Source organism: Brassica napus, chromosome C8 (genome assembly GCF_020379485.1).
Source record: "Brassica napus cultivar Da-Ae chromosome C8, Da-Ae, whole genome shotgun sequence".
In the NCBI taxonomy this organism is placed as follows: domain Eukaryota; kingdom Viridiplantae; phylum Streptophyta; class Magnoliopsida; order Brassicales; family Brassicaceae; genus Brassica; species Brassica napus.
In genome coordinates this window covers 32530432-32551818 of record NC_063451.1, presented here as the reverse complement: position 1 = coordinate 32551818, position 21387 = coordinate 32530432, and the positions used below count along the sequence as shown (strand labels likewise).

The 21387-nt window shown below is 35.0% G+C and overlaps 2 protein-coding genes across 5 annotated transcripts; both read right to left on the bottom strand.

Annotated features, from left to right (window-relative positions):
• Positions 1–9142: 9142 nt before the first annotated feature.
• LOC125591559 (formin-like protein 4) lies at positions 9143–11662 on the bottom strand. Its single transcript, XM_048765974.1, has 6 exons — positions 11315–11662; positions 10575–10987; positions 10353–10479; positions 9955–10260; positions 9624–9839; positions 9143–9549 (listed from the first exon to the last, which is right to left on the bottom strand). The coding sequence occupies exons 2-5, from the start codon at positions 10985–10987 to the stop codon at positions 9711–9713; spliced, it is 975 nt and encodes a 324-aa protein (XP_048621931.1). The 5' UTR covers positions 11315–11662; the 3' UTR covers positions 9143–9549; positions 9624–9710.
• LOC106428619 lies at positions 11569–18413 on the bottom strand. 4 transcript variants are annotated; one of them, XM_048765973.1, is made up of 8 exons: positions 18331–18413; positions 18184–18235; positions 17986–18106; positions 17566–17668; positions 17380–17455; positions 16276–17314; positions 16083–16173; positions 11569–15768 (listed from the first exon to the last, which is right to left on the bottom strand). In XM_048765973.1, exon 8 carries the CDS (start codon positions 14713–14715, stop codon positions 12535–12537), a length of 2181 nt encoding a protein of 726 aa, XP_048621930.1. In that variant the 5' UTR covers positions 14716–15768; positions 16083–16173; positions 16276–17314; positions 17380–17455; positions 17566–17668; positions 17986–18106; positions 18184–18235; positions 18331–18413; the 3' UTR covers positions 11569–12534. The 4 variants fall into 4 exon arrangements, with proteins under 4 accessions (XP_048621930.1, XP_048621926.1, XP_048621927.1 ...); XM_048765969.1 differs by having other exon boundaries at positions 16276–16409; positions 16531–17455; positions 17566–18106; XM_048765970.1 differs by having other exon boundaries at positions 16276–17455.
• Between the last annotated feature and the right edge of the window lie 2974 nt (positions 18414–21387).

The following is a 21387-nucleotide window of genomic DNA, read 5'->3' as shown; positions in this document are numbered from 1 at the left end:
AATATTTAATCCAGACTTACTTTTTTTAACTAATATAAAGAAAGATAAATAAATATAAAACAAATATGCTGAGTTTATTTTACGTACATAATTATTGGACCAAACTTTAAGAATACCAATAAAAATGGTTGAGCGTCGTGTCAATATTGTTGGGCATGTTCCAAAATTGACATAGACTATAACCAATAACATGTACTTTCGTATAAAAATTCTTGGTAGATATAATTCAAACACGATATAATCGATTGAAATGAGTTAGAATTGCGTCAAAATAATGTGATCTCTTCACACGGTACATGAATTCTGTTTTTTCAGTCGATTTCGCGAATTTTTTCTTTTAAGCTTTTCTGATTTATGATATTTTCTAACAATCTGATTATGTTTCTAATTCTTGGTTTGATATGAAAACTCTGTAAAAAAAACAATACTTAGCTAAACTAAATATTTAACTATGTGTGTGGTGTTTTTCACCTTAATTTCCTTAATTCAGAATCACCATTATTTGTTGCTTTCGTACGCATAAACTTCAACCATGGCCAAGTTTGGCAAGATATAAAACTTTTAATTTCTAAAAAGATTCTCATCACGACATTTTAGTTGATGCGATTCTTAATAATTTTGTAATTTATTTCTTTCAACAATTATATTATCCAGTATTTGCCGGAGAAATTTCAATTTACTAATACAAATGTTAAAAATGCGGAAACTAAAAATGAGCTGATTAAAAAAAAGTGTATGAACACATTAAATTGTTTGCGATAGAGTTAAGAAAATTAAGGAGTGAACACATTAATTGTTAAATGACTCTGAGACTGACACGTAAGCATTTTAAAGTTGGAATGATTGTGAGGCTGATACGTATCAATGTGTGTGAACATATTTATTGCAAATGCTTATCTTTTAATATATACTAGATTTTGACAAATATTTATTTTCCTTTTTTTTTCAATTGACAAATATTTAGTAAATGTCATATTTCATATATTTGTGTTTTATTTTATAAAAGACTTAAACTTTTTATATTTCTTTATTGTGTTTCATTTTAAATGACTATTTATGTTTAAAAAATTAAACTTTATTTTTTTAATGAATTAAGTTGGTATAACTCTGATAAATTAATTTTATTATGTGGTTAATATTTTTAGTAAAAATAATTATATACTTTTAATAAAGATTTATACTTTTCAATGAAAAAATCAATTTTTTTTATGAATGCTTAAATTATATTAAGAAAAGAAAAAAAAATTAATAATGGTTGAAATTTTTTTTTTTGAACTTGGACTAAATGGCCCAAAGAAAAAAAAAGTGAAAATTGGATCTGATTTCTTAATCGGCACAAATGGCCCAAGAGAGATCTGATGTGGACAGTGGGGTGGATCTAAAGAAAATGACCCAATATAGATGTGTTATTAATATTACTTGATTGCCCTTAATAAAACATGCAATGTTAGTAAAGAAAGGGCATAATAAGGTAAAAAGGACAATAGGATCCTGCTTTAATAGTTTAGATTGCGAATATTGTTATTGAGATATGTATATATTTAGTTAAGGAAACTAGGTTTAATGTTTATATTCTTACCTTCCTATATAAGTTGTACATGTATAATTTTTATTATTATGAGAGTCAATACAATATTCTTCCAATCTTATACTCTCATCATACTCTACATGGTATCAGAGCTACAATGATCTAACGATCTATTTTGTTCCTGTTTTTCTTCTATTTTCTTCAAGCTACAGAGCTTCTTTATTTTTTTGATTTCAAGCCATTGAGCTTCTATTATATTTTCTGTTAAGCTATATGCTTCCACCATTCATGTTCATGTGAACCTCTGAATCTAAGCCATTGAGCTTTTTGTTATTTAAGTCTACCATAGACCTCTGAATCCAAGCCTAGTGCTTCTTTATATTTATGCCTCATTTTTATCTTTATAATCCTTAACCTATCGTGGCTTCACTTCCGAAACCAAAGCTTAATGCTTCTTGTTTTGTTTTTCTTAAAGCCATGGGAGCTTCTTATTATTCATGTCTCCGAAGACCTCTGAATCTATTTCTTCTTTTTGAAAAAAAAATGTTTTCTTTGTTCTATATTTCTTAGGTATTAGAAAACAAACAAAAAAAAATACATTAAAAAAAAATGGTTTTGTTACCAAGCGAAAGTGCTTCCTACCATTATTCAAGCTCATCATACGTGGCTCTGAATCTATAAGCCTTCGACCTTCTATTTTCTGTTTCCAAGCCAAGGTGCTTCCTCTCCAACCATCTCACGATGTCAACAAGACGAGACTTCCAATGTCAAAAACACAAATATTATGTCCTCCGGTCTCTCCGTCAAACATGACTGCAACATTCCTCCGTCTCCGCTACCACAGTTACTGGATCCGCTGCGTTCACAAACACAGATAATTGGATCTCCGTCTCTCTTCATCTTCATCATGAGATCACTTCCCCACCAACGAAAAAAAGCCTCAAGCTCCTAACTGTTACAGGAAAAGAAATAGAGGAGAGAGAAGGAAAGATGGCAATAAACGAGTGGAGGATAGAAGGAAGTCGTTGGACGCGCTAACAGAAAGTACGAGCCAATAGAAGATCGACACATGTTTTAATTCTATTGGGCGAGTTTGTTTGTTCTGTTACGCGTGATGATTAAACAGAGTAGTCGTCTCTTTCGTTTTCATTCATTCAGAAATTGAGATTGTAATCTTTTTAAAACCTTGATACAATTCTATATTCATCCTTAGTTCATCTCTGGGAAAGATCGTTCTATCATTGGGATCTTTTGTAAGTGAGCTTCGATTTGGTGTTTTCACGAACGGCGAATCGAGTTAACGAGTCGAGCGAGTCAACGAGTCATAACGAGTCAAACTCGTTATCACTAACCACCATTGCTAACTCCATCATGTCTTGATCTATTATCGTTCAATCTCAAGCCTAGCTTCAGTTGTCACTTCATCACCGCCTTGAGCTTGAGGGGCCCTATAGAGAATCATGAAGATATAAAACATAATTGTGAATATTGTTATTGAGATATGTATATATTTAGTTAAGGAAACTAGGTTTAATGTTTATATTCTTATCTCCTATATATTAATAGCGAAATAACATGTAGTTTGTATTACTTAAAAAAGTGCCATGCTGAGTTGTCACGTAATTGAAATGTTAATTTTGCTTACGTGGCGGCTTGAGAATGAATTGAGAATTTTGTTAATCCAAAATTAAATTGCTAGAGAATGTTATATTATATAGTATGTCCATTTTGAACCATTCATTTATCAAATTGAAATTATTATATATTCTTTCCTTAAATAAAACCTATGGAATTACCTAATGCGATTAAAATATGTATGACAATTAATGATTTTAAATAATAAAGATTTGCTAACAATCTGTTTTCTTTCTATCATTTTTGTTTAATTATTTATTATTAAAATAAATTACTAAATTACATTAATCATATAATAAAAATTTATATTTTATTTTATATGTTGTATTTGAATTTTCCAAAACGAGTATAAATTATTAAAACTGTTAAAAGTCTCAAATAAACTTTTGTGATCAAAGTTTAAACTTTTTTCTATAATAAGATACAATTATTATAAAATCATATAAATAAATAATTTTATTTTAATAGGTGTTTATGTTATTATATATATATATATATATATATATATATATATATATATATTTCATATCGTTTAAATTAAACTATACATCATATAAAAATACATACTTATATTTTGATATGTGCGTTGAACATATATTGGAAAGTTAATATTTTAATTTTGAAATCTTCATTGTTTTTTTAAATGATTATAAATTATTGAAACCACTAAACATTCCACATTAAAAAAAATCTTTGGTGTAAAATTTTGTTACACAAATATGGAAATAATCATAAAATTATATAAGTAGAAACCTCATTTAATAAATATCCATATTAAAAGTATACTATATATCTATGATAATATCATTTAAATTTTAATTATATATCAGATACGATAGATAAGTGATTGTTCTGATTTATTTACCCTAAAATGATTGAGAATAAACAAGAGCGGTCGTTTGATTTATATGTGCACGCCAATTTATTAGATAATAGTAACTGATTTATTAGTTATTTAATATATAATTATTATTTTATTATTTCATAATATGCAGAAAAACATAAAATAATATAAAATATAAAATATTTATGCTGCTCAAGACGCGGATCTTAACCTAAGTATGTATGTCTTTAATAATTTTAAATCTTAAACATTTTATAAATCTCAGACCAAAACAAAATAACGAAATGAGAATAAACTCAAAAATCAATATTTATATCGAACAATAACCAAAATGAAAAAAACGACACAAAAATGAGAAAAATATTGAAGATAGATAGGATTAGCACGTGAACATAAACACTTTTCATAACCATAATTAACTTTTAAATTGCTAAATCATGATATAAAACCGAGCTGTCATAGTTTCATTGTAACCAAATAGTAGGCTTGAGATTATTCGGCATAAACGTTAGGTTCTTATGTGATAAGTAATTTTTTGACCTAAAATATTTTTAAAAATAAGATCAGTTCATCAGTAAACAAATTATGTAATTAACAAAAAAAATTTTAAAAATTGTTTAAAGGCCAAAAATATTTATTCGATCAAAAATATAAATTTTATTTTTCCATGCGATATTTCTTAAATAATTTTTATATAAATTCATCATGCACAAAGCGCATGTCTTATCTTAGTCTTCCTATATAAGTTGTACATGTATAAGCTTTATCATTATGAGAGTCAATACCATATTCTTTCAATCTTATACTCTCATCATTCTCTACAATGCCTGATGATACAACTGTTGGAGGGTGTGAAGTAACTCCATAGCAACTGGATTAGACACTGGGATCTGAAGCCGTCTAATCTTCTGATGAACAACAGCGGTGAGCTGAAAATATGCGATTTTGGAATGGCTCGGCAATATGGGAGTCCTATTAAGCCCTACACGCAGTTGGTTGTTACACAGTGGTACAGGTCACCAGAACTTCTATTGTAGGAACGAAGGAGTACTCAACCGCAGTTGATACTGATAGCATTATGGGTGAGTTGTTATTGATCAGCTTCAACAGATCTTTGAGGTTCTTGAAACACCAAGTGAGACAACCTGGCCTGGATTCACGTCGCTCCCAGATTCCAAAGCCAAGTTTCGGAAGCAACCGTACAATTTACTATGTAAGAAATTTCCTGCTGCATCTTTTATAGGAGGTCCAGTTCTTTCAGAGTTGGGATTTGGCTTGTTGAACAGACTATTTGGGTGTTGACCCTGAGAAGAGGCTTACAGTTGACGAGTCTCTTAGCCATGGATGGTTCACTGTAAGTACCTCTCCAGAAATCTAAGGAGTTCATGCCAACATTTCCTCCAAACCGTAATTGAGGAGTCTAAATATTTGTATTCTTATTTTGTAAGCTTTTAAACCAAAGAGAAGATTAGGAGGAACTTGCTGATCTAGTGGTCCATAAAAGGTGTGTGTGTCTGTCGCCAGTGGTGGATCTAGAAAAACATTTCATCGGGGGCAAATAATAATTTTTAAAAAAATATTAATTAACAATTATTTTATAAATGCATTTTTCAATTTAAGTGAAATACAATATAGTTTAATAGGGATGTAAACCTCCTATTTCTTTTGTTTATAAATGTAAATAAGAAATTTCAATTTTGTAAAAACAATTTTTAAAAACAAAATTTCCATGTTTTCTTGGTGTGACAAATATAAATACATATATGTTCAGATAATAAAAAAAAAATTCCTCAAAACAAGTATTTTATTTTTCACTATGAGTGGATAACTAATTAAAAACAATTTCATCACCATTGAGTGTATTTTGATAAACTAAAAATGTTTATTCTTATTTATTAGTTAAATAGATGTTTATTTGATATTTACAGCCATCAACAAGTTATTATTTAAGCAACAATGGTTAAATGTTTTCAAATTAAATAAGGAAACGTGGTAATGCTATACCAAATATAATAAATGGTATTTAAGAAAAGGGAAATGGTATTTTACACAGAGATTTGAGAACAGATTAAGTTAGGGAAGGGGGGCAGAAACTATTTTTCAACGGGGGCAACTTAATTTTGCTTTAACATTTAGAGGGAAGTTCAAAATTTTATGGGGGACAGCTGCCCCCTACTTACCTTAAGTAGATCCGCCCTTGTCTGCCGCTCCCTCTACCTTGTATAAATACCAGTATCAAAATTAATTGAGAGAGATACGTTGCTTTTCGAGTTTCTTTCTTAGGTTGATAGTCTTTTCTTTTTGTGTTATCTTCTTCACGAGGTATATAATACTCTAAAAGATGGAAGGGACTCGCCATCTGTAAGTTGTGTTACGTGAACCTGTAGTCTTTTTTTAGGTTCGTTCCTTAATAGTTTCCTTATTTATTCTTATAAGCGGTATGTTCTGTAACAAGGTTTCTGTAAGATTGCTGATCGTTTTTAAACCACTTATGGTCTGGACATGGTGTCTCCTGGTGAGTAAGCGATGCATAAAGGCTCATTTCGTTTATTTTAACTCCTTTTTTGTGGGTCACTTCACTGTCTTTATTGGCAGATAGTAAGCGTGAGCTGAAATTAAGACTCAGATCTTGACTAGTTTCTAAAAACCACCATGAAGCAAAATGTTGCGGTATTCCTCCATTGCTTACAAGGCGATCACCGAGATGTTCTTGTATGGTCTACTATAAACAGAAATTTAGTGGAGGATTATTGTAGACGTGACAATCTATGTATGTTGTGGTCACTCGAGTGCTAGATTCAACTTGCGCTTGTTGTAGCTACTGCTGTCAGTGATTTACTACTACTAGTACTATTTCACGTATAGACAAGCCCTCACTCTTGTACACCACAACAAAAACTCGATACGACGAGCAGAACACAATTTTACCATATCTTGACCATCTTGTAGATCATGATCATGTATTAACGAAATGAAAGCCTACCAAATCCTTTTTCGGGTCAATAAGAGCCCGTCGGTTCTTAACGTTTTAATTTTTTCTGTCGACAATATAAAAATGTTATATAATTACCAATTTTCAGTTTAGTAGCAGAAGGAGAAAAATTAAAATACAACAGCAAACAAAGACAGAAGAAACACTGACCAAAAGACAAGCGCATGCAGGGGCTGAGCTAGATGGTGAGGAGGGGGTTCAGCTGACCCCGGTCAAATATGAAAAAATAAAATTTTAAGCTTAGACATGTGAAAAACAGTTGCTCAGTTGGTATACTTCCTTTCATTTACCCTCCTTATCCAGGATCGATGTTCCTCACTGCACCCTTTAAAATGAACATATAAATCAAACCAGTTTTTATTGCTTTTCTAATGTTTTCTTATATGTTTTTGTTTTGTTTTGTTTACGTTCTCATTGTTTTGGATCTTTTAAAATATTCATTATAGAGAATATATTTCTTTTGCAACATATTTTTTTTCTTTCAGTTGTTTTGCAATTTATTTAGTTCATTTTCCACTTTTGTTTTAAAGTTTTATTTAACAATTAATTTTTTTAAATATCTTATGTACTATAGTTTTTGTTTGAAATATAATTTCTTCTAAAAATTAAAACAGCTAAATAGTTTATATTACAAATACTTTTAAATTGGTATGCGACAATTATATTTTAAATTAATTTTAATTTAATTAATTTTATTTAAATTATGATCCCAGTATAAATATTTTCCGGCTCCGCCGCTGAGCGTATGGCAATATAGACTGAAGCAAACCTAAGCTAGAAGACTGAGAATAAGCCATGTCTGATCAAACTTCAGCTAGGATCTAGGTCGACGGCTCATTGATCTCAACACATAAGAATCAGGGGGAACATCATCGACAGCAGAAACCCCTGCCAAGCTAGCCAAGCAACACCTAAGAACCATGCACACCGATGATGCCTTACTATTACTGGCCATTTGTAGCTACTAATCAGCTAACAAAGCGAGCAACTTCTGATCTAAAAGAGCTACCTTATATAGTACTGAGTAACCAAGCAACCAACCCATTGACCTTGATCCCCATCGAAGATGACAATCTTCTTAACTAGATTTTAAAATATCAAACGTGGGACTAATCAGCTAACCAAAATGAGTAACCGAAAACTGCTTACTTATTACGTAATCAAGCTAAAAAGATTGAGACTTTCAAGTTTCAAAGCTTGCCTGTTACCCCATACACAAACTCAAGCTTCATAGGTGGAAACTTATTAGCTACATAGTGGTTCTCTGGTTTGGTCCAAAGGTAGCAACATAATAGAACAAACCATGAATTGTGAAACAAGAAAGAATATAAGTAGATAGGTAAATTACAGTTACACTCATGCCGTTGAGTGTTGCCAGTCAATGGATTAAAGAACACCAGATGGAACGGCTACAGCGGGCTAGCTGCAAGATAATGCGTTTAATGAGACCAAAAGCTAACGAGGAAGAAACTTAAGATTCATATAAGAAATCAGGAAATCCAAAATAAATAGGGCAAAAAAACCGTTTCAGAACTCAAGCATCAAATGCACGACACTAAGAAAGCCTATTAGTGTCCACCTGATTTCTATCAAAACTGACACTACAAGAAAACACGTCACTTGCAAGGGAAAAATGCATTGCAATTCCGTTGCAAATCGTCATTTGCGAGCTATTTGCGAGGAAACACATTCCCTTGCAAATCCTTAGTCGCAAATTGAATTCGCTTGCAAAACGCTCGCAAATTTGCAACGGAATGACTTTCGTCGCAAATTTGCAACGAAAAAATAATCGTCGCACTTTGCAACGGAAACGACGTCGCTTGCAAAACACACGCAAATTTGCGAGGAAATGTTTCCATTGCAGATTTGCAACGGAACCTTTTCCTCGCAAATTTGCGAGCGTTTTGTTTTCATCGCAAATTTGCAAGCAATATTTTCGTTGCAAATTTGCAACGGTATTCCTTTCCTCGCAAATTTGCAAGCAATATTTTCGTTGCAAATTTGCAATGGTATTTTGTTTCCTTGCAAATTTGCGTGTTCTTTTCCGTTGCACTTTTGCAAGCGTTTTGCTGAGTATTTGTTTTTTCTAGCAAAATCTAAAACAATTTTTTTTTTAGAAAAAATTATAAAAAAAATTATTAAATTATCGAAAATATTACTGAAATAGAAAAAATTCAAGATTCGATACAAAGAAATACAAACACACAAAGTTTTAACATTCATAACAAAGATAGCAACAAACTAAATAGCATCAGATTCATCATCTCTAGAGTCATGAGACATGCCCTCGGAGTTGTGGGAAGAAGGCACATCATCGGACTAAAGAATGTTCGCCAAGGTAGAATCTTTGGTAGCTAGATAACGAACAGCAGCACTCAGCCTCCCGATTTCATTTCCCTGGCTCTGAATCACAAGAGCTTGTTCCTTGATGATCTTCTTCAAAGACTGGTCCTCAGAACTGCTAGAAGAAGGAAAAGATGCAGAAACGGATCCTACAGATTGATTTAGAGAACCCACTCCATAAATTCGTCCCTTTTTGCGGGGAGCAAGCTACATAATAAAATCAGAGATCAATATCAAAGAAGACTTAAAAAAAATTGAGATTGACAGCAATAAAAAATTACCTCACAATAAATCTTGTTCTTTTCTGCTGGAGTGAGACCAACAGAACCGGTGCTCTCGGGATCAGCACTAGCTGCCTGAGATAACTCCTAAAATTTAGATGTCACGTCATTGTAGAGCTGCTCAGATTTGCCGTCAACGAAAGACCCATCCGGCTTTCGTTTAGTGATCTCGAGAACCCCAAGCAAATCAGGAATAGACTCTCCTGTTTCTTCAGCCTAAAATTAAAAAGATTAAGTCAAATCATTAAAAATTGAGATCACAACTTAAGAGATAATAGGAAACTTCACATCGCAACTTAAATGAACCAAGAAAAAAAAAGGGAGAACTTACAATAATTCGCGCACGGGCCTTGTAAGAAGTCTGACCTGAACGATGCTTAGACGGCCCATGTCCATCGGGTTCAGAGTAACGGGCTGCCCGACTATTGCAACTCCGGACTTCAGTGCCTGGATCTAGCCAATAAGTGACGAGACCAGCCCAAACATTTGGGTCAAACCAAACAGGCATAGCTGCATCACCTTTTACCCGCCACACTTTCTTCCACCGACAAACTTGGCGATTCATTTGGACTTTCAATTTGGCCTCGAAAGAATCGCGAACCAGGCTAGTGAAACCAGAATCCCAATGATACATTTGCTGACATAAAAAAAAAATTAATAGACATTAGTAGTGAACATAAAAAGATTATTTTACAGAATTTTAAACTTTGAAAAAATTAAATGAATTACCGCAAAGGATTCAAACCAACGTCTCACGACATTCCCAGGGGTTTGCTTCCAACTAGCATGCGGTTCTTTGAAATCTCTTTCAAAGATTTGACGAACCGATGCAGCAACGCTCCCATCTTCATCAAACCTATCACAGAAAATTAAAGGCAATTGAGAGAATTAAATTATAAAAGTGAAAATATTATAATTAATTACAATGAAATATAATTAAAAAAAACTTACCAAACCGTATTTGGAGGGCGATTTGGATGCAGGTGAAAAAGAAGATGATGTCCAGGACTAGCCAGAATCATATTGATTGCCGCTAAATCTTCCAACGTCATTGCGGCAGCATTGGGAGCTGGAGGTGGAGGAGCTTGAGCAGGAGCGGGAGCTGGAGGAGCTTGAGAGGGAGCGGGAGCTGGAGGAGCTTGAGAGGGAGCGGGAGCTGGAGGAGCTTGAGCAGGAGCAGGAGGGGAAGCTTGAGCGGGAGCTGGAGGGGAAGGTTGTGTCTGGCTGTTAGGTACAGCCGAGCTCTCAGCCATCTGAGAATTAGAAGAACTTCCCGGATTGCTACGACGGGATGAACTCTTCTTACTGCCATAACTCTTCCTACTACCAGCAGACAGATATCGGGTATAATCATTTCCTGACATCTGCAAAGAAATAAATATAAAGATTAATACAATAATTTAAAATTTTTAGTAACTGTAATTAATCAAAAAAATTAAATTCTAACAAGGACAGAATCAACACAAAAAAACAATAACCTAAAGTGATAACCAAAAACCACAAAAATACTTAGCATAACACTAAATAATCAAACCCTAACCACAGAATCATAATGTAAATAATTCAAACCCTAACCACAGAATCATAACCTAAAAAATTGAAAACCCTAACCACAGAATCATCATCACAAATCCATAACCTAAACTATAATTAAAACCTAAAAAAATAATAATGAAGTCAGATAGAGCAACCTTGAGGAGAGAGATCCGGCAAGGCTGAGGCGAAGATCCGGCGAGGCAGCGGCGAGAAGGAGAGGCGGAGAGAGAGAATACACGGCGAGGGAGAGGCGGAGGAGAGAGGGCACGGCAAGGGAGAGGCGGGGAGGAGCGACCACGGGGAGAAGGAGAGGCGGGGAGAGGCGGGGAGAGAGAATACACGGCGAGGGAGAGGCGGAGGAGAGAGGACACGGCAAGGGAGAGGCGGAGGGGAGAGACCACGGGAAGAAGGAGAGGCAGGGAGAGGGCGGAGAGAGGCGGGACACGGCGAGGGAGAGGCGGAGAGGAGAGACCACAGGGAGAAAGAGAGGAGAGGCGGGAGACAGAGAGGAGATCGGATCAGAGAGGTTTTCTTTTTATTTTTTCTTTGACGGCAGAGTGAAATGGAGAGGAAAGGTTAAGTGTGTTTATATATCAACCTAATTTCCGTCACAAAATCCTTGCAATTTGCAAGCGAATTGCAACGGTTATCCCTTGCAAAATTGCAAGTGTTTTGCGAGAGACTTATCGTGTTTCATCGCAAATCCGTTGCAAAATCTTTTTTTAATGTCTTTAGGTTTCGTTTGAGGTTTAGACAGGGGTTTCGAAGTGTTCTCGCAAGTTCCTTGCAATATTGCGAGGCTTTTGCGATGAAACCCTTGCAAATCCCTTGCAAAAAGTTTAATTTAGTGGGTTTTAGGGATTCATTTAGGGTTTGGCAAGTGTTCCGGAGAGTTTAACGCATATCCTATATTCTGATATTGAAAATTGTTAACGGAAATACTATATCTAATTTTTTTTATCAGATTTCGTTATAACGGTTGGGCTAAAGTAGTAGGATGTGAAGTGTGAAGTTTCCACCGTAAGACTTCCTGCAACTATCGAACCCTCGACTCTGGCAAGATTTTTGGCAAACTTTTTGAGAAATCCCATGAATCTTTCAAATACATACATCCATCGGAATTGTACAGGACCCCCAAGAGCCGCTTCAAGAGGTAGATGAATCATGAGATGTACCATAACGTCAAATAGAGATGGGGGGAAGACTTTCTCCAGATTGCAAAGCAAAACAGGAATATTCTTGGCTAACAAATCGATCCCATCCTTTGTTAATGTTCGGGTGCATAGATCCCTGAAAAATACTCCAATTCCTACAAATTCATCATCAAACAAAAATATTATTTCAATTAACACATACAATAAATTTATATACAATTTTAAAAGTCACTTTTATTACCCGCTATTGCTTCATGGACGTGTTTTAGTAATAGCTCCGTCATTGCGAATGGTAGGAGTCGTTGCATGAAAATGTGACAATCGTGACTCTTCATACCAGAAAATTTTTGTCCATTCTCGATGCATCTCGAGAATTTTGACACATAACCATCTGGGAATTTCACATCTGAATTTACCCATTCGAACAACTTTTGCTTTGCCACCCCAGACAATCTAAAATCCGGGACTGGTAATTTTCCTTCTCTTGTCACATGCAGCTCTGGTCTTGCACATAAATCCGGCAAATCTAACCTCGATTTCAAATTATCTTTACTATTTCCCTTCACATTCAAAAGAGTGTTCATGATACTCTCAAAAACATTCTTCTCTATGTGCATCACATCAAGATTGTGCCTTAAGAGATGATCTTTCCAATATGGAAGTTGCCAAAATATGCTCTTCTTATGCCAATTATGAGATGTCGTATACCCGTCTGGCATGTTAGCTTGAATGTGCCAATTTCCCTCAACTTTACATGTCTCGTTAGCACCATAATAGTCAATTTCCTCTAACAAAGATGCTCCTGATTGCATTATTGGGGGAGGAGCATGGACCACCTTGTTTTTCCTAAACAATTTCTTGTTCTTACGATATGTATGATGCGGCGGAAGAAACCTACGGTGACAATCAAACCAACATGACTTCCTCCCATTTTTCAGCTGAAAAGCATCTGTCTTCTCCATACAATATGGACATGATAATCTTCCATGTGTGGTCCAACCCGATAACATTCCATATGCGGGGAAGTCACTTATGGTCCACATAAGCACTGCACGCATATTGAAGTTCTGCTGCTGCGAATAATCCCATGTCTCCTCGCCAAAATGCCACAACAGCTTCAGCTCATGGATCAAAGGTTGCAAAAATACATCAAGTGCTCGCTTTGGATGTTTTGGACCAGGCACTAGAATACTCAAGAACAAAAATTCTCTTTGCATGCACATATCCGGAGGGAGATTGTATGGCGTCAAGATGACAGGCCATAAAGAGTATTGCCTTCCATACATACCAAATGGACTAAATCCATCCGTGCATAGACCAAGATAAACGTTTCTACACTCACTCGTAAAGTCGGGATATACGGTTTGAAAGTGTTTCCATGCCTTAGCATCTGAGGGATGTGTAATCTCGCCATCTTTCACCGAATGTTGGGCATGCCATCTCATCCACGCGGCTGTCCTTTCTGAGTGATATAAACGCTTCAATCTATCTGTGATCGGTAAGTACCACATACGTTTGTAAGGCACACGATTCCTTCCTGTGGTTTCTTGATATCTTGGCTTTTTACAAAATCGGCATCCCTCCAGATTTTCATCATCTTTCCAGAAAATCATGCAGTTGTCAACGCACACATCAATTGTTTCAGATGGTAGACCAAGACCCGCAACTAGCTTCTGAATTTCATAAAAATTATCGGCAGCAAGATTACCTTCCGGTAAATACTCATTAATGAGTTGAGCCCACGAATCCATGCACTTATCATTTAGAGAATGATCACTTTTAATTGTCATCATCCTAGATGCTAGTGATAATCTAGAAAGCCCTTCTCTACATCCTTCGTAGATAGGTTCATTGGCAGCATCTAACATATTATAAAACCTTTGTGCGTCTATGTTAGTTTCTTCCCTACTACTATCAGGAATAGCAGCTTCATGCAATGCATCTGTAACCATATTGTGATATCTATTTCCATGTTGCTCATACCTATCCCCCGCATTATTTTCAAACATATTTTGCTCATACCCATCACCCGCATTATTTCCAAACATATTTGACTCACGAGGATCATAATAATTAGCATTATAACTTCGTAGTTCAAATCCCTGACCCGTACTACTACTTGATGCACCTTCCCCATGCAAAAACCATATGTAGTACTGTGGTCTAAATCCTCTATTATATAGATGCTTCTTCACAGTATCAATTTCTAAATATGGTTCGTTCTTGCATTTTACACAGGGACAGAATATTTTACCATTTTCCCTTGCAAATGGTTGGTTAGTTGCCTGTTGTAAGAAACCCCGTAGCCCCGCCCGATATTCTCTCTTCACTTCACCGGTATCCGGATCTCTATGATTGTACATCCATGCCCGTAACGCATATATATCATTTCTGGACGCCATTTTTCTCTCAATTTTTTTTTCTTTTTTCTTTCTTAATATATTTTTCTCTCAACTCTTTTTTTTTTTTTTTTAAATTCCTTCTTGCACAACTTTTTTTTCGTTTTTTTTCTTCTATGTTTTACTAACTGATCACAGCTGCTATATATAGACATTTAAAAGATAATTGCAAGGTTTTTGCAAGGGATTTGCGAGTGAATTGCAACAGATATTGCAACGGTTTTGCAATGCTTAACAAATTTGCAAGGGATTAGCGAGGGAATTCTAACAACTTTGCAAGGGATTAGCGTGGGCATTCTTTCCCTTGCAAAAATTAGTTACACATATAGAAAACGTGTATCACCAACTTATCCGTTTTGCGACGGAATTTGCGAGGTTAATAAATTAGTTACACGAAAAAAAAAACGTGTATTATAAAACCTATCTGTTTTGCAACGAAATTGCAAGGAGAATAATTTGAAATGCACTTCAAATGCAAAATCCTCGCAAATTTGCAACTGTTTTGCGACAAGACTTTTCATCGCAAATTTGCGTCGGCTTTGCGTCGGTTTGTCATATTTCCCTCGCAAACTGGTCGCAAATTTGCGAGGAACTTATTTCGTTGCAAATTTGCAAGCGTTTTGCGAGGGTATTGTTTCTCGTCGCTATTCACTCGTAGTTCCGTTGCAATTTTGCGAGGGAATATTTCTGTTGCAAATTTATGTTGCAATAGGCATGTTTTCTTGTAGTGTGACACATGATTTATCTAACATCAAGTTGAGTCCAGCTTGCCTTATAAAGAAACAATCCTATATGTGTACGGACATTAGTGTTCTATGCATTCTACACCAAAATCTTTTTGCCAAGGAGAGAAACGATTTACTTCTCAACTCCTCCACGCCACAGTGTGATCAAATGATTCAAACACCATTTTTATTTCTCACCAAATCAACCCTATAACTTCAGCAATTCATGTTTCCGTGAAAACTATAACCTATCAGAGTCAGCCACACAAAGGCAGGAGGTAAGATACCTTACTTGAGGAAACAGATGATTGTGATATGCCCGTAGTAGAATCTGGAAGTAACAAACCCAATGAGATTCCTTGCAAACTTTTTTAAATAAAACAACGTTTCACAATGTACTAACTGAGATATGCAGAATAAGAGAATGTAAAACTTAATAAAGTTAAGGTAACAAAGATCTCAAGTTCCTGATATATCTCAAGTTCCTGATATACTTTTGCGTAATCACTAATAGTTCCAAGATTAGCAAGGAAAGAAGAAAATACATTAAACTGCGAACAATCATTTTAATTGAATCTCTGTGAAGTATAAAGTATAATCATACTATTATGCAAAGAAGGCCATGTTTATTGCTTAGAGACATACATGCTGAGAAGTCAAATATGTTGTGTCCTCGTGATTGTTATCTGCTAGCCTCTAGATCCAGATACGATGGGGGTGCAAACTGTGAAGAAGCCTGCTTCAAAGATGTAAACCAGCAAAGATTTAGCAATCAAGTCAACATAGAAAGTAGAGTTACCGAAACCATACATTTACAATGAGTAACAAGCCTGCTTACCCATACGTGAAGAGTACATGCAATGAACTACAAGGAGGACGGCTTGAATAAAAATGTAACAACCCGCCCCGTGTAGAGCGCATTCAGCATCTATTAATTCAAGCAACAACCAAGAGACACACACAAACCAAGACCTACATTAAAGTAATGATAAGGCCAACATCAGAATGCAGATAGGCCAATCAGCCACAGTAGGCACATTTGTAGCTACTAATCAGTTAACAAAACGAGCAACTTCTGATCTAAAAGAGCTACCTTATATAGTATTGGGTAACCAGGAAACCAACCCCTTGACCTTGATCCCCCCACTGAAGATGACAATGATTTTAAAAATATCAACGTGTGACTAATCAGCTAACCAAAATGAGTAACTGAAAACTATACTTATAGGGCAATCAAGCTAAAAAGGTTGAGACTTTATGTTTCAAACTTTGCCTGTTACCCACACACAAAATCAAGTTTCATAGGTGGAAACTTATTAGTTATGTAGTGTTCTCTCTAGTTTGGTCCAAAGGGAGCAACATAATAGAACAAACCATGAATCGTGAAACAAGAAAGAATATATAAGTAGATAGGAGCAACATACAGGTACAATCATGCCGCTGAATCTTGCCAGACAATGCGTTTAACGAGACCAAAAGCTAACTAGGAAGAAAATTAGATTCATAATATTTTTTTATCTAAGAAATCATGAAATTCGAAATACAAAGTTGAAAATGAAAAGGCCAAGAAAAATGTTTCAGAACTCAAGCATCAAATGCACGACACTGAAAAAGCCTAATGCCCACATGATTTCTATCAAAACTGTCACATGATTTATCTAACATCAAGTTGAGTCCACTCCAGCTTGCCATCAAAAGTAAACATTCTATATGTATACAGGCCATCACATCAGTGCTCTTTGCATTCCAAGGCGCAAACAGAGAAATAACTTATTTCTCAACTCCACGCACGCTACGGTGTGATCAAAGGATTCAATCATTACTTTATTTCTCACCAAATCAAGTCTACAGACTCATGTTTCCGTGAAAACTATAACCTGTCATATGGTGCAGCACAATCAGACACACAAAGGCATTGGGGGCATGAGGTAGAAAGCCTTACTTGAGGAAACAGATGATTATGATATGCCCGTAGTAGAATCTGTAAGTAACAAACCCCCAACCGAAGAGCTTCCTCTCTGCAAGAAAGCAACCACAAGAAAAGGGTAATTTATATATAATCAGTAGCAGTCCTAAAAGCAAAAAGGAAGTGAACGATCTATAAGAAGATGATAAGAGCAACACTTACGAGATTGCTGTAGTGAATCATGCACAAGAGCATCTATTATGCAAGTAAGGAACTAACAAGAATCAATGAATAGCATCTTTAAGCCTGGAGATGGATACTGAAGCTGTAAACGATAGTAAAAGTAGTAGATAAGTAGTATAAGCAAGTTTCAGCCAAAGCAAGGCTGCTAAAACTATGAAAAGCTAAAAGAGAGAGAGAGAGAGAGAGAGAGAGAGAGAGAGAGAGACTTCAATCTAACATCATAAAGAGGGGACAATCTAAGATCCATTTGTTTAGTGTTTCCACTGTCTACAGAATCGGTTCTGTGAAAACTAGATCCAATAACAATAGTTATCAAAGGATTTAATCACTATTTTCTTTCTCACCAAATCAACTGATGATGATGTTAGTATATTACTTGTCCTTGGTTCACCCACTTACCACAATAATTGGTCCATGTAACGGTTCTCCACTTGGTACAGTGTTACACCTCTTAGAGATTTCGATTGAAACACCATGTACCAGAGGTTATCTCCCATTTGCATTACTCGTTATGCTTAACCTGTGTACTAACAAACAAACTCAATCCTAGAAAATGATCACAACATCAATAAGAAGAAAGATCAATTTTCTTTTAACCTTTCACATGCGTCTAATTCCATCTTCAGCATCTCTATAACTTCATCTCAACCTGCCACAAAGAATCAATCAAACTACAATGAATACAATCCAAATGCACAACCAAAATGAGATTCGATTCAAAGTTTCACCGCTGGAGACACTCACAAGGCCCTTTCTGAAATGAGACTTGTTCGAAATAGCAAGCCCTGCTGATTATGAGGCACACGAGAGACTGTGGAATCTCTAAGGATAGCATGAAAATCGAGTTAACGAGTCTACTCGACCCGGTTTATATATACTACTAATTAATAAATAAATGAAAACTAATAAATCTTATATATTAAAATATAAGTCACAACCACGAGTCATACGTGATTTTTTTTAAAAAATAGACCTAATAGATATATTCCTAGAAAGTCATGTTACATTTAATCTCTAATTTTATCATTTAAATTTTGCGCCTACCATAAATTTTTATTGGACTATCAATAATTTGATTTAAATAATAGATGATCCATTGTATTTATAGATAATATAATTTAAATAGATATAATTTAGTGTTGACATATTATAACTCCATATGTTAATTATTTAAATATTTGTTGATGTTAACTTTTAAAATTATAAATATTTTTTTTAAATAACAAAAATCATATTATCTAACAATGATTAATCTTTACAACTTTAAACAAATAAAAACAAATTTAAAAATATATAGTTTATTTTAAAAATTAAACAAAAACTAAATGTTTAATTATTTACTCGATAATATAAATCTATGAAGCGAAAAGTTTTAATTTTTTAAAAACTTTCTAAATTTGTGAAATGTTACAATATCTTTGAATATGACAGTAAAACAATATTTTACTAATCTTTATATAAATATAGTTACGATTTTAATAATGAAATAATAATCCGAAAATATATATATAGAAGAAGATACAAATACATGTGAAAGTTTGAAACAATTTCTTTAGTGAAAAAAATATACCGTAAACTTATTATGTTTTAAAAATTGATAAACACATATATATTATAATATATACCAATTTAGGATTGAAAACAAAATGTTTATATAAAAATAAATGAAAAAAAAAACCCGAGCGGTTGCGCGGATCGAGATCTAGTCTTATATATTCAAACATAAGTTACAACCTTGATTCATGCGTAATTTTTTTTAAAATAGACTCTCACTAAAAATCAGTTATCATTCATTTATTACTAATAATATGGATTAATAATATATCATTCCTAATATAACATCGACTCCTAAAAATCCGGATTGGTTAACAAACTCACTTTAATTCATGTGTGATATTTTTATTTGGATAATCATTTAATATTTTTTATTAAATGTATTTCATTAATGATAATATATAATCTTTTAACTACTTAAATCATACTATAATTTGATATCTCTGGCTACAGTCTCTCTGGAATTTCAAAAATGGCGAATCGTTCCAATCAACGACGACACGATGCTCCTCCTCCCACTCTCACACTCACAGAGATGGAAGCTTCTCACCATGCTGATCACCGTGCCTTCATGCTTAAGTTCTGTGGCACTCGCATCAACGTTACGGTTACTAACAAAGCGGAGGCGGTGAGGAGGTGGATCAGAAACACTCGCTACGCTAACAAGAATCATCTCCGCCGCAGCAACCGTACATCTATGCGTTGGTACTAACTGTCTCATCATCCAGTTCTTCGGAATTTTCAACGGTGGCCACGCCAACAAGCTCGAGAAAGCTGGGATTCAAGTTGCAAACATCCACGATGTCAATGACTTTCTTCCTTCTCCGTTCCTACAAACAAGTTATTGAAGCTTCCTGCTGTTGAACCACAACGACGAAACTGTTTGACTCAAGAACCAGAATCAAACACAAAAACTCGGTGATACTCTCTCTGACGAACTCGAAGACGTAAGTAAGAAAGTTGAGTTTGTAGAATAATAGAGACAAGAAGAAGAATGCGGAAACGATAGAAGATGGACACAAAAAAATTGTTTACCCAGTGGTTCACCCAGAATGGTTTACGTCCACTGGGGCCTGGCAAGAGGCAATCCACTATAATCTCAAGTACAAAGAATATAGAACATCTCCTTCTCTCACAACAAAAGCTCACAAACCAAGCTAGGTCTTTTCTTGGACCAAGGAGAAAGAGCACACACGAGCTCCTCTTATATAGTAGGAGTCTATTAGGTTAACCTAGTCGGATTAGGGCATCTTTCCATAAACCTATTAGGAAATATTCCAAAATACTTGCAACTTCCATAACTCCATGCATGAAAGTAATATTTCCAGGATCCTGCCGACTTCCATATCTCCATAAAAGTGACATTTTCTTTTCCTAACATGACGTCCTTGTCTTAGTTTAAGTTACTCAATCTTGTTTGATTTCCATCACCAAATCCTGACGCAGTCCATGATGGATTCTCTAACGTAGCTACTGATGAATCCCAACACCCGCATCGACCGCTCATACCACATATTTGATCTGGATCCTGCCATCACGAACAGCGAGGGGAGCAATCCTGAGCTGGATGGACCACAGATCTCTCAAGCTGCTGCTGACGCCTTTATCAGGTACAAGCGAGTGCGTTGATTCTTCTTTGCTTGCTTGATAACCAAGTCAAAAACATATAACTATACTACCTACCATAATATGTTGTTTGTGCTTTGAATATAACTAGAAAACTGCTATGTGTGTTGCCATATTACGTAAGAAACTATTGATTTTTTTGTTGCCTTTGAATATACCTAATATTTTAGGAAACTGCTTTGCTTTGTGTGTTTCTGTTGAATGTGTTATATAGCTAGTGATTCTTGTTTCCGTATTATACAAGCAGCAAGTAGAGAAGATGATATAAACAGACAAGGATACACTTCCCTTTTCTCATTCCACTGCCTAGTTTGATTGAATCTTGAAGTCACGGGTTGTTGATACATTGTGTTTTGACTTACATAAAGAGTAGAGGGAAGGTGTATTCGAGAGTCAATGGGCATATCTCCCATCCACACAAAATCGTCTTTTCTGCAGCCTTTACCAAAACTTCAGAAGCTCTGGAAGAAACAGAGCACTGGACATTGGGCTACGTCATGTTGAAATTACCTCGCAGAGCTAAATTTACCTTGGCATTGTGTTTTTTTTATATGGTTCCATTTATTGAAGGAGCCAGCCAAGTACCACAACTAAAAGCATTTGTTGGCATCTTGGAACGGA

What these genes read in the sequence shown, in the direction of transcription:
- LOC125591559 (XM_048765974.1), bottom strand. Translation starts at nt 10,987, where the DNA reads ATGTCAGGAAATGATTATACCCGATATCTGTCTGCTGGTAGTAGGAAG. An exon ending in CGCCCTCCAAATACGGTTTG is followed by an intron (nt 10,480 to 10,574) that starts GTAAGTTTTTTT and finishes TTTCTGTGATAG; the next exon opens with GTTTGATGAAGATGGGAGCG. An exon ending in AGGCCCGTGCGCGAATTATT is followed by an intron (nt 9,840 to 9,954) that starts GTAAGTTCTCCC and finishes TTTTAATTTTAG; the next exon opens with GCTGAAGAAACAGGAGAGTC.
- LOC106428619 (XM_048765971.1), bottom strand. Translation starts at nt 14,715, where the DNA reads ATGGCGTCCAGAAATGATATATATGCGTTACGGGCATGGATGTACAAT.